Raw genomic sequence first — 14157 nt, forward strand, 5'->3', positions numbered from 1 at the left:
ATAGGGTGGGGAAGTCTAGCAAAAAACAGGCGCTGACTCAGCGTGCGTCCCAGACGGTCTGTTGCTCGCCAGCTGTCAGGCCGGAGTTGCCACAAAGAGATAATTACCTAATTATTTCAGTGTCTCCGATTGATTGTTCGTAGTTTTTTTGCTGTATTATTATTCAATAGTGTGTAGTGTGATATATTTATATAATAAAATGAGTGAATCATCGCTGTACTCAAAAATTGAATCTGAAGTTTGAAAAATTGAAATTTTGAATCTCATGATGTACTAACAAACATGATACGTAAGGTAGCACACTTCCTTCCCCATGATATCATGAGTAGTGCAGTACAGTGGTTAATCATTTAATATTAGTGCTTAAACTGTTGACCAGATCATTATATGTGTTATACAAACTTGTGTTAATTACATTAGATGTAAGTCAGTAATAATGGCACAATACCAGCTGATTGTGGAATATTTCAGATTTGATAATATTGCTCTGAATGTGGACCTGGCCCCGACTTTCCTGGACATCGCAGGAATTAAACCTCCATCACACATGGACGGCCGCTCGCTCCTGCCTGTACTTACCGGTAATAAAGAAGATGGACCAGAAGCCACTTCCTGGAGGGATAGCTTCCTAGTTGAAAGGTAAGACACTCATCAATCCATCAAACAGTCTGTAGTGGTGATGTTCATGACCCTTGTAGGGATGAAAAACAATCAATTACAGTAATACCTCCATTTTCGAATTTAATCCATTCCCAGAGATGGTTCGACAACCAAAAATTTGAAAACCGAAAAAAATTTCTTATGAGAAATAATGTAAATTGAATTAATCCGTTCCACACCCCCAAAAATATTAACAAAAAAAATAGCGTTGAATGTAATGAAACGCCATTTTCTGGGATCATGAAAACCCATGAAAATGATTTACATTAATGAAAACCACATGTTTCTCTCACATGAAAACCAAGCTGGTTTTCAGTGAAGAGCTCCTCCAACTCCTCAGAGCTACTTAGCCACAGAAGAGTAAAAGAGGGACATATCCGGGAGGCGGCCGCCAATCGCACCTCAACTCGAGTAGGTCCTTGTTCGACCTCCAACATCCTTTTGCCCGAATGTCAGCCCAATATGTATTACCAAAAACATCAGCTAAAGCAGCAAATTTAGGTACGAGGATAGATCGCAGGCTGGCTAGACTTAATAACCCTGCGGATGACCTGGGAGACCCGAGCCCTGGAACAGGAAAGAAGGGAAACCGAGGCAGTGGCGCGCAAATAACGCCGAAGAGCCCTAAAAATGAAATTTGTGGACATTGGTGAAAGTAACAGGTATTACCATTGGACAATGTATTTGAATGATGTATACCAAAATAGAGCATAATAACATACTCATTACTGTATTATTTTGTTATTATGTATTACTCAGCAATGCTATAGAGGCACCAGCTGCATATCCACTTTGTGGGCACTTTTAACTACTATTCTTCTACTTTATGCATCAGACAGGTGCTTGCATCTCCTTATTACTGCATTATCCCTCAGTTCCCTCACTGGGTTCGGGTCCCTGTCTGTCTTCACCAGTAGTTGCATCACCGGCTGCTTCTTCAGGTTTTATGGGGTTCAGTGCCATGGTGCCTTCCTCCCTCACTCGAGGAGGGAGGCAGAATTCACGTAGCTACCTTCGAGCCACTGTGTTCATGGATGCCTCGACTGTAGGTTGGGGCTTTGTGATCAGGGCTTACCAATCCATCTAGGGTTGATGTTCTCTTCATCGAGCTCATAGCATAGTGCAGGCGTTTGCAGTGGTGTGGCAGGTGGTTCGAAGAGTTTGGATTCCACAGGGCTTGGTGATCTGGCTCCATGCGGACTGTTCCCTCGTGGTTCATTGTCTCAACTGGGGAGGGTCTCTTTGGTCTGTAGCTCTGTGGGGCTGGTCGCTTCAGGTAGCTCTTCTGCTGAGTTCTCGGGGTTTACATCTCCATGCCGTTCACGTTCAGGGAGTGTACAAAGTTTTAACCAACGGTCTGTCTCGCTTCATTCCTGTGTCCACTGAATGGACCATCGATGCCGATTCTTTCCTTTTGCCTGTCAAACATTCGGGTCCCCGGACTTCGACCTCTTCACGACTGCATGGTCTCGGAGTCTTCCTCTTTACGTGGTGCCATTCCCCGACTCTGATGCCCTCATGGTGGATGCCTTTCAGCTGGACTGGTTGAGGTGGGGGTTCATTTACCTCTTTACCTGCTCTGGCTATTACTCCAGGTGCTGGCACTACTGGAGTTGTACAAAGGAAAAGTAATTCTTCTGGTTTGTTGTGTTCAGCCTTGGTTCCAGGCACTGCTGGAACGCTTTTCTTCTGCTTTTTGCATCTAGAATTCATGCCACATCTTTATTCCCTTTTGTATGGTGATCAGGGGCTGGTTTGATAGTGAAAATATCAAACCTGCGGAATTTGATAGTTTCATCAAACCTGTACTATCGATGAGAAGACCTGCGGTCTTCTCATCGATAGTACTGTATGAGGTTTCTTGGTGGTCTTTTCATCATTTTCTCTCTCTCTTTATCGTTTTCCTTCTGTTTGAGCCCATGTTGTTCTGTCCTTTCTTTCTTGGCTTTTCCTCGATAGGCATCTAATGCCTAATACTGTGGCTTCTTATAATGTGGCATTGGCATTTTGCAAGCTTTCTATAAAAATTGAAAGATTTTAACAATAAAAGATTTGTTTTACCTCCAGCCTGCTCCTGTGCCGCCTGAGCCTGCCTGGTCTTTGGACCGTGGTTCTTACTTTTCTTTCTTCCCCCTCAGTTTATTGTGGTTCCTTGGGTCAGGGATTGTTTTTGGAAGTCTTTGATTTTTATTTCCTAGGCTTCCTACTGTCGGGTGGGTAAGCTTCGTGCTCTCCACTGGCACCAGGGATTTTTTTCTTTTGATCCTGGGGGTCATTTTTTTTGCAGCCTACAACTTCTTTTCTGGTGAAGAATGAGATGGTGGGCTTTTAGAAGGGTCTTTTGGTTGTGGTAGCTTAGTTGGTTCAGCCAGGGGTCTATCATGTGCTTTGTCCGGTGGGGTGTTTACGTAGCTACCTTCGAGCCACTGGTTCTGTTTCGGTGGACTTATTGTGAGTTGATCCAGTTTCTCTGGTTCCCTGTTCCAGAGCTTGTGTTTCTTAAGTTGTCCGCAGTGTCATTACAGCTAACCAGCTTGCAGTCTACCCTCATACTCATGATCTTCGCAAGTATGCTGCCTTGTTGGCCGATTTTGGTAATATGTCTTGGACAGATGTTAGGGCACAGGAGTTTTAGAGGTCTAACAGGGTTCTGGCCACTCGATATCTTGTGAACATTCCAGGTCCTCTGTGGCCTTGTATTGCTTTGGTGTATCTGTTGCGGCCTCCAGTCTCGACTTTTAAGTTGATGCCTGCCTGTTTACCAGGAAGTGCTCCTGCCTTCCTGGTAAGTTCCCGTCTTGTCTTTCTCTGTGGGTAGTTAGCTTCAGAGAGCCGATGGGATTCCCCTCAGAAAACCAGTGTTGAATGTAATGAAACACGAGTTTATGGGGTGAGCCCCGAAGGCTCCCTGACACCTTTCCTCCCCAGGTTGATGGTGTATTTCTCGGTAAATAACTGAAGCCAGTCGGCTCGGGTGCTCCGCACAGGCTCCTCTCTCTCCCCTTTCCCCAGCGAGGGGAAAGGTGGGAGGAAACTAGCGGAGGACTAGTATCCACTTAGTTTTGTTGTTTCATTTGTTATTGGGGGAATTCTTTTGACATTATGGATGCTTTGATCACAACTTTAAACCAGGCAGTGGTTTCTTTTGATTCATATATCTTTCTTGGTGCCATTCCTAATGATGGCAAAGATGATACACTTTAAATGTAAAGTAATCGTAGGCCATCGTTCCCTGCACCTCTCTGAGGAAGCCAGGTTCTGACTCCTGGTTCCCGGTAGGCACAAAGATCTCTGCAACTGATGACGATTGATAATATGGCACTTGGTCAGTGATGATAGCTTCAGGGGACCCTCTGGGGCTCACCCAGAAACTGGCATTTCATTACATTCAATGTTTTTTTTTGGGCAGCTTTATTTCCATAGCTTAAGTCTGTGACCCATTGTTCTTGAAGTTGAAGGTTTCAAGTATTCTTCTTTATCACTTTCGTCGATTCCCATTATTATTTTGTATGTATTGATCATATCACCTCTTTTTTTTCCTCTACCTTCTAGCTTTGGCATGCTTAACACCTCTAACCTTTCCTACTAGCACTTGCGTTTCAGTTCCGAAAATCATTTTATTGCATGTCTTTGCACTTTTTTCGGTTTGTTAGTGGGGAGAAATTAGAGGTACAGTGGAACCTCGAGTGACGAGCGGCTCCAGTTACGAGCATTTCGAATAACGAGCAAGCCAATCGCAGAAAATATGTATCGACTGACAAGCTTTCACTCAATTAATGAGTTTTCCCGCTGGTTCTCGGACACCTCCGACGACAGTTTTGTTGTTGTTTTGCAAGACAAGTTTTCCACATGACGAGCTAGGTGCCAGAACGGATTAAACTCGTTAATCGAGGCGCCACTGTATATACTTTTCGTCAGGGGTTGTGGGATGAATTGGATGTATTGACCTTTTGTGGAGTGAGGGTGTAAGATATATTAAAACTACAGGCTTCCTTACATCTGCATCTCACTTAACAGTGTATAAGCTTCAGTTCTCTCACTTCTCCATACTGAGTAGTTGGTTTGCTCATTTGGGTAGATTAATAGGTTATAATATGGATATGCAGACAGGTAATATTTAAAGTTTTAACAGGAAAAATGCATTGAAACATTCAGATTATGAACCCTAATCTCAACCTTAGCGTATGTTTTTAAATATGGTATCTTTCTGCAGTAAATTAAAACTATCAAATAATGCTTTGAAGTCAACCCATAGGCCTTTTACTAAGGTATTAAGTTATTAAACATTTGTACCTGCTATCTTTCTGCAGTGCAGGACGTCATCGTGAAGAAGATGCTCTCAAGTTACGTGAAGAACGGCGGCAGTTGCGTGCTCAGGGATTAATTGGCTCAGGTGTAAATGGGGGTCTCTACACCTCAAAGCGTGAACGTCTGGAAATAATTTGCAAGAGTGAAGAATATCGCTCCCCATGTCAGGAAGACCAGAAGTGGGAGTGTGTACATGAGGGATACAGGTACTGTGCTAGTGCATCTCTTCTTCTGCCTTGCATCATCTCACTGGTCTATGTCCACAGTTTTTAGAGATAAGGGGATTATACATGTTTCTAGGATCTATTCCCTGAGTGTATTGAACATTTATGCTTAAAGATCTCTTGTTAGGTATGATAATTACTTGTCTTTCTGGAAGGAGCCCCATATGGTTCCTCTGAAACTACAATGCTGATATAGTGCCAAACTATTAGGTGCCATCAATTACGGAGTTCTTTTAGGCAGATTTGTAAACCTCATTCTGGAGACATTCATGTTTTAACATGTCAAGCAGGCCACAAGGGGGTGTGAAACCCCTTGTGTCAACACCTGCATCTGAAGAGCTCCAGGATATTTCAAAATTCCTAAGTATTATAGAACAGGTTGATAATAGTGAGTGGAAGGAAAAGAACCCAAGGAACCAAGGAACATAAAGGTGTAGCGCTTTGGAAAAATAGGTGAGATAACACAAATGTGACAAGTGAAGTGAAAAAATTGGATGAGAAAAAGTTGTCCTAGTGTTAACAGTGCAGACGACAACATTCAAGATGGCCGCTGGCAAGAAGAAAAATAAAAGAGCTAGATTTTGGGGATTTTAATTTAGAAGGCATTGATATAAGCAGTCTACATAACAAGTTGGCAAAATTAGATATTATAGTGAACTATCATATAGAAATAATGGGTCTGTCTAATTACCCAAAGCTACTCAAAGCTACACAAAGCTTCCTGGCATACATTAGTAATGAATAAATATGATATATTTACTCATTATAATGTGCTGAATGTAGAACATGAAAAAATCATATTTCTGGGGGAGCCCCTTCGGCTCCCTGGAGCTTATCCAGGCTGATATGCTTTGGCATCAGTCATGTGTATGGAGTTCTATGGGTCTACTGGGGACCACGAGACAGAACCTGGCCCCCTCAGAGAGGCATGGGGAGCAATGGCCTATAGAAACCCCCGTTTGGTTGGAAGCATTCTATGTCTGCCATCGACCAGGTCAAGCACCCAGAAAGGTAAGCGTCCCAAAACAAACCCCTATTCTGGTGAAAATTGCTACCAAAAGCCGAACAAGTGGATAGAACTCCCCAAAAAGAAACGAGCAAATGAACATAACATCACACGTCGCCGCGCCACTGGCTGCGCAGCCCCCCCCCCTCCCAAGGAAGGGAAAGGGGGAGCCCCAGACCCTCACCTGGTTATCCATCCTTCAGTTCTGAGGCTGATGCTATAAGCAACGGTCATGTGCTCCGGCTCCTGTGGTTGTTTCAGCATTGTACCTAGAGTATGGTGACTGTCTTCTAGGTGGTGCATGAGCCGGGAGTGATTCCCCAGTACTCGGGCTGCATGCGCCTAGGGGTTTCCTTCCCTAGGTGCCCTGTAAGTACTGCTCTTGAGGCTTGGGGTTACCTTCCCCAAATTCCTTGGGTTCTGCCTCTGCTAGGCCGTTTACTGCTTGGTTTTTGGCCGCCCTTTGTGTGCTAGGGTATTCTGTCTCCCTTGTTTGCCTTAGGGTGAGGGCACCCCTACCAGTTTGCACTGGTAGGGGTGCAGGGTACTGCGCAGCTTGTTTTCACTAATCATGGTGGTCGACTCTCTTTCGCCTGGGTACACTGTCCTCTTGTGAGGTTTCCTTTTTCTGTTTGTTTGTCTGCCTGGTGGAGGCGGTCTGCCTTTTTTCTTGCCCCCTGTGTACTGAGTACTCTTCCTTCTTCTGGTGGTTCCCCCTGCTAGGTCACCTTGAGTATACATGTCCTGGGGGTTCAGTTCTTAGAAGGTTGTTTGGTAGACTTGGGCGTCGGTTAGCAGTACCCTGCCTGGGCTTCCCTGAGCGTGATTCTGTCTCAGGACCCTGGGAATCCCCACGGGCCCTCATCGGAGGACTGTTGTCTCCTGTCTGACTTCAGTTGGGGCCGGGTGCCTGGATGGTGGCCCTGGACCTCCAGGTCAATTCTTGGCACGTTCCTCTCCAGTTTTCCGGGACTGGCACAGGTGGTGGTGGGGCTTCAGGCTTGCCACTTTTGTTGCCTTTCCTAGTTTGTAATTGGCACTTGGTGTATTTACGCATCTTTACCAGATGTTGGTGCCCTGTCTGAGTCTGCTTGGGATTCGGTATCTGGCCTACCTCGACGACTGGCTGGTGTGGCCTCCCAGTTGGTCCGCTTGTCTGCTTGCCAGGGGGTGTGGTTCTTTCCAGATCGCCGGGTTTGGTTTCCTGGTGATCTGGAGGCCGTTCCATCTGTTTCTGACCTGGGTTTGGACCTGGCTGGGTCTTGTTTAGGGCATATGGGCCGTTCCTTGTCTTTCCCTCCAGAAGTGTTGCTGCGGCTGTGGTCTCGCCTTGGGCTGTTCATGAGGGGGTCCCGGGTTGCTCAGAGGTTGCTCGAGCAGTTGTGCAGGAGTCTGAACTTCGACGTGCTGGTCTGCCTGCAGGGTTGGGTTTGGCTTCGGCGTCTGTTTGGTTCCTTCGGAGACTCCCCTTCCGCCGCTCTTGCAATCGTTGGGTTCGTTCCTCTGGGGATCTTGTGTTGGTGCTGCGTCACCAGCTTCCTCTTTGGGGTTTTCGGGGTTCCGTGCCTTGGCACCTCCCTGAGCCTTCGCTCGATGTGTTCACGGACGGGTCATCTCTCAGCTGGGGCTTTGTGAGCAGTGCTCATCAGGTCAGCTGGGGATGGTGGGGTCTGTCCATCCGTCGGGCTCACAGCACAGTTCGGGAGTTCTTGGCTGTCTGGTTTGCGCTTCTGAGGGTTCGGGTCACTGGGTGCTCTACCATTCAGCTCCATTCAGACTGGTCTCTGGTGGTTCTTTGCCAGAACCACAGGGTTTCTCTTAGGTGTTTGGGGTTGGTCCCTTCGAGTGGCTCGTTTGCTGGATTCTCCCAGTCCAGCTGTTGCTTTGGGTTCTGGCTCAGTTGGAGCCCATTCCCAAGAGAGTAGTCCTTATGGTTCCTTGGTGGCCGGCCCAGCTTTATTTTCAGACGCTGCTTGATAGGTGTCCGAACCCGGGCATTTCCCTGCGGCTCCGCCTCTTCTTTGTTGACAGTGTCTCACCTGTGAGCTTCGTCTCGGCGACAGTATGACGTTCCTGGTGTTTCTAGGCACCTTTTTCTTGCTCTTCGTAGGTTGTCTTCTCTTTCGCATCGGGTTGTTTTGTCTTTTCTTGGGTTTTCAGGACTACAGTTATTTGATGTTTCTTACTGTCGCCTCGTTTTGTGCGGCGCTGGTGGAGCCGCTCCGGCTTGCGTTTGGGGTGGACGTCACATTTGCTTCGTTCCGTACGCTTTCTCGTGTTTTGTTTCACCTCCGGCCTGCTCATGCGTCGCCTGAGCTGTCCTGGTCCTTGACCAGGGTGCCCTCTTATCTTCCTAGTTTGTGGTAGCCCCTTCGGTTCAGGTTTCTGCTCTTTGGTACTGGTGCTAGGTTTGTACGTTTGCAGCCTTTCTCAGTCCTTCTGGCAACGGTTGAGACGGCTGCTTTCCGAAGGGGTCCTTGGGTTACTGATGCTTGATTGGTTCGGCCAGGGGTGTGCCCTGTGTTGTCCGGTTGCACTTTTTTGCCGTTACCTGCGTACCGTGTCTCGGGATGCACTCTGGATTGATTCGGTTCCCCTCGTTCCCTGTTTCAGGGCTCGGGTCTCCCAGGTCGTCCGCAGAGTTTTTAAGTCTTCCAGCCTGCGGTCTGTCCTTGCGCCCGTGCTGTTCGGACGTTTGCAACTTTCGCTGCTGTGTTGGTGACGTATAGGGCTCATTTCGGGTGCAAGGATTTGAGGGTCGCATAGGTTGTTGGACGCCCATTCTTTATGCTTGTGTCTGCTCCTGTGCGTTCTTGTTGCCTTGGGTCGCAGGTTGCAGCTTGTTGTCGTGGCTTCACGTTTCGGAGTTTGTGGTGGCCGCCTCCCGGGTCAGCCCTTTCTTTTCCTTCTCTTTGGGTATGAAGCTCCAGGGTAGGGAGTAGGGGCTTCCCACAGAAAACCAGCGTTTAATGTAATGAAACGCCATTTTCTGAGTGAGCCCCGGAGGCTCCCTGGCAACCCTACATGTTTATGCTATTATTTAGCGATGATATTATTACAGAAGACCCCTGTGATAAAAATGACCAGGATTCTGATAATAACAGGATTGTTGTGATAATTAGCGCTGTAGTGGGAGGAGTAATCTTTGTGGGGAGGGAGGTAGCATTGTCTGCTTACTCTGTGTGACCACCTTTTACTGTCTGCACTCACTATACCAGCTTAGTTGTTCGCTGTGGTAAACAAAATATGCAGATACTTGTATATAACGTCTGTATATAAAAGCAAAAACAGTATGGTGGGAGGAGAATGGTGGCGAGTCAGGTAAGGTGAGGGAGGGAGGGAGGGAGTGGCAGCCAGTGGCGGGCTGCCACTGCCACTCAGCATACCTACTTAGTGGTTTGTTATGGTGAACGTGAATTTAGATACTTATATATAACGTGTATATACAGTGTAATAACAGCAAAAGGAGTGTGGGGAAGAAGCCATTCTGGTGATGGGTGTGGCAACATCTGCATGATTTGTAATGTTGGCAGAGGTGGCCACTATGCTCTTTGGGCATTATACTGGCTTAGTTGAACAGTTATGGTGAACAAAACATGTAGATACTTATATGTAACGTCTGTATATAGGGTAATAACACTACAAACAGTATTGTTGGGGGTGAAATTTTAGTGCGTCTAACCTTGAATGTGTGAGGGAAGCAGCCGCCACCTGACTGTGTGTAGCGACGTCTCTTAGTGCCTGAACTAACTATATCAACTTAGTTGTACAGTTATGGTGAACAAAACATGTAGATACTTATATATAATGTCTGTATATATGAATATAAGCCAAAACAGTATTGTGGGAGGAGAATGTGGGTGAATCAGGTGAGTTGAGGGAGGGAGGAAGTAGCAGCCAGTGGCAGGCTGCCACTGGTTGCCACTACCACTGCCACTCGGCATGCTAATTTAGTGGTTGGTTATGGTGAACACGAATGTAGATACTTATATATAACATGTGTATATAGTGAATAAAAGCAAAAACAGTATGGTGGGAAGAGAATGTGGGTGAGTGAGGTGTTGAGGGAGTGAGTGGCAGCGAGTGGTTGGCTGGTGTGTGGCAGTCACTCCTCCTTACTTTTTGACTCATAATACCAACTTAGTGGTTTGTTATGGTGAACAAAACATGCAGATACTTATATGTAACCTGTGTATATAGTGTAATAACTGACAAAGTATTTGTTCACTGTTTGATGAACATAATAATTGAATCAACAATATGCACACCATATTTTTGCGTATAGCAATGATTCGCTCATTTTATTATATAAATATATCACACTACACACTATTGAATAATATTACAGCAAAAAAACTACGAAAAATCAATCAGAGACATTGAAATAATTAGGTAATTATCTCTTTGTGGCAACTCCTGCCTGACAGCTGGCGAGCAACAGACCGTCTGGGACGCACACCGAGTCACCGCCTGTTTTTTGCCAGACTTCCCCACCCTATAGCGGGCAATATATGCCACTTAGGATTTTTTTTATTATTTTTCCCGTGATCAGAGAGCACAAATTAACAGGTTTAGACGAAAATAAATATATATATATATATATATATATATATATATATATATATATATATATATATATATATATATATATATATATATATATATATATATATATATATTGTGACGATAATCTCCTTCAAGAGATTGAGCCTGCTCTTCCCTCCAAAATTACGTCTTCACAATTATATAAAAAGACTATGGAAGAAATGTCCAACAACGACAACAACACCAGCACCAGCAAGGCTTGCCAGGGTGAGCAGAAACGTATGCAACCAGCCACCTGTTCGAACTCCAACCACCAAACTACCCGTTGATCGCTACGGCTCCGCTGATTGGTCGCCGGTCTGGCTGCACCTGCACTCGCCCCAATACTACCTGATGTCTGGGGTCGCCCCAACATCAGTCCTCAGAATGTTCCGTGCTTTCGTAGCCAGCACTCCTCCCAGCTAGACGTTAGCGTGTACTGAGAGAGGTGGTGGCTTTAAGCCAATATTCCAGCACCTCCCACTTAACTTTTGTGTTGCACTTCTTATTATTTTGCCTTAACGTAACTTTCATTGTGTCATTTAAGTATTCTTATTATTTTGATTCATTGATTTTATTATAAGAATTTGTTTGTGCATTATTTTCATGTTTTGATTTATTTAACGTAATTAAAATTTCATTGTTAAAGTTTACTTGTGTTTTGTGTGTCTTCTCCTTACCTTACCACAGACGAAGTTCCAGTTTTTCTATTTTTTTTTATAACTATGTGACGAGGCCATACCCCTAGCCTCAAACAGCCGAACACCAACGCGTTACCGTCACAAGTTATATGGGGGCCTGTCCGGGAGCCTCACTCAGGTACTGGTGCCAAGTGGTAATTTATGGTAAGCGTATTTAACTTTGTTAACGTAGCTTTACTATTTTTCATTCAATTTCATTTTTTATAAGGTGCGGTGTATTGTGCATTACGAGAGTAACATATAGTGAAGGTGAGACAACTTTGGATTACGTGGTGACTGTAGGCCTCAGTCATACTCTTAATTGGTCATCTCTCCCTCCATGTTATTACTCGTATTTACCATCTATGTCCCTTGAATATTTCTCATTCTGACAGATCATCATATTGGTACCCTGGTACTGTGGTCTGCCCCGGGTCAAGAGTACCCAATCTTCTGCAATCTGACTGTAGGAGGACAAAGAGGGCCATAGTTCCTCTAGCTCGAACTTTAGTTGCTGAATTGGGACCTCAGCAGCAGTTCTCGTCACCAGTTGACACCTCGCACCCCTACACGTCAGTCAGAGATGATGATACATACAACGGTAGGGAATTAGCTTATTTTTTCAGAGCACAAAAGTTCGCTAATTCTGTAAGTATCATATTAAATTCAGTAGGAAAAACTTGCTTTATGTCCTATAGAGACTTGGCAAGGTATGCCTACATCCTTGGACTACCAATTTTACTTTTGAAGCATTTAACTGTTTCATTTGTTTTCGAAACTTTGTTTCATTTGTTAGTAGGATTTTCTTGCCCTTATTCTCTTACATGAGTACCGGGTACAAGATTTCCTGCGCCCTTGATTTCATTTAATCATTTAATATCTTTCACTTAACGTTAATTGTTAAAGATCACACAGGATAGGTACCAGTTGCCACGTTGTCCTGTTTCTGACATTTCATTATTGAACATTCGTGTACCTTTATTTGCTAATTTCACCATGTTTCGTCTCCAAACTTTCCGTGCAAATCCAGCAGGTGAAATAGGGACTTTAAGTCGTGCCAAGAGGACTGAATTACAAACTCTTGCACATGAGTATCAACTAGAAGTTCCCTACCAAGCCAACAAAAATGACCTACACAACCTGTTGCTGGATTACTATTTAGAGCAAGGTAAGATAGACTCTGAAACTCATGAAACTTACTATATTGCAGATAAAACTGACTTGGCAACGATGAAACTCAAACTAGAGCTGGCCAAGATTGAACGTGAGCAGCAAAGGGAAGCCCTCGAACAACAAGAACGAGCTGCTGCCATACGAAGAGAGGAACAAGAACGAGAAATCACCCTCAGAGAACGTGAAGCTGCCTTGAGGAGAGAAGAACATGAACGTGGACTCGCCCTCCAGGAACGTGAGGTTGCACTACTCCAGGAGCGGGAACGAGTACAGCTTGAAACCAAACGACGCGAGTTGGAGATGCAACGCGAACATGACAAGCAACAAGCGACTCTGGCTCTAGAGTGTCGTCAACGGGAATACACGTTGGAAACTTCACACCTCGCTCAACGACAGCAAGCTACTGCCAATCTTCCCGTCAGTTTTAATATATCACATGCAAGTAAGTTAATGCCATCCTTTGTAGAAGCAGAAGTTGATGTGTTCTTTACCACCTTTGAAACCCTTGCTAATCAACTCAGTTGGCCTGTCGACCAATGGGCAACACTTCTCAGAGTCCATCTTACAGGTAGAGCTGCAGTCACACTCAGTACTTTGGCGTCTGAGAATGACTACTACACTCTGAAACAAGCAGTGTTAGACGCCTACCTACTTTCCACCGAAAGTTATAGAAGGAAATTCCGTGACCACCTGAAGGCAAGTACCACTACCTTCCTCGAGTTTGCTAACACGAAACGGAGGTATTTCATGAAATGGCTGGAAGCAGCACATGTCTCTACTTTTGCAGAACTCGTCAACCTGATGCTTGTTGAAGAATTCTTGAGACGTGTGCCACCTCCTGTCCGCCTCTACTTAGCAGATAAAGAAGAAACCGACTACCTGAAGTGTGCTAAGTCGGCTGACACTTACAGCCTCATCCACCGGCTGACACCTGAACCATCCTCCAGTAAGAAGTCGTGGTACAGTTACGAGAAGGTGAGCCCCGATCAAGCTGGTTCACAACTGTACTGCAAGTATTGTAGACTCTATGGACATACCATAGACAAGTGTGGTAAGTCTCAATACAAGGGAACCACTGACCAACAACGACCCAAACCAACTCCTCCTAAGTCCGGTAAGCCTGTGATGAATGTTGGTGTTGATGTTAATGATCTTTCTCTTTTCAGTAACCACCTGTATACTGGAACTGTCTCTGCCAACGGTTCAAATCCGGAGGGACGTTTCAAATTGAAGATCTTGAGGGACACAGCGGCTCTACAATCGATCATCTTGAAGTCGGCTGTGCCCAACATAGTCTACACCGGAGAAACCGTCTTCATCACTGACCTCACTGCTACTACTCCATACCCTCTCGCCAGAGTCCACCTGAATTGTCCCTACGTGAACGGGGAAGTCCAAGTCGCCGTCAGGGAAAAGCCTTTTCCCATGCCTGGAGTGCAACTTCTCCTAGGCAACGACTTGGCAGAAGACCTGCAACCGACCAACCTGATCGTCATGGACAAACCCCAGGTGTGTAACTCTG

The 14157-nt window shown here is 45.4% G+C and overlaps 1 protein-coding gene across 2 annotated transcripts in view; it reads left to right on the forward strand.

Annotated features, from left to right (window-relative positions):
* The window catches only part of LOC123764728 (Extracellular sulfatase Sulf1), a gene marked incomplete at its 3' end in the record, with an annotated part of 180104 nt that overhangs the window by 116226 nt on the left and 49721 nt on the right, over window positions 1-14157 (forward strand). For both annotated transcript variants that reach the window (XM_045752788.2, XM_045752787.2), the window contains 2 exon segments: window positions 472-639; window positions 4971-5174. In XM_045752788.2, the coding sequence (XP_045608744.2) occupies window positions 472-639; window positions 4971-5174 (372 nt within the window).

The sequence above is a fragment of the Procambarus clarkii genome, chromosome 48 (genome assembly GCF_040958095.1).
Source record: "Procambarus clarkii isolate CNS0578487 chromosome 48, FALCON_Pclarkii_2.0, whole genome shotgun sequence".
Taxonomy (NCBI): Eukaryota; Metazoa; Arthropoda; class Malacostraca; order Decapoda; family Cambaridae; genus Procambarus; species Procambarus clarkii.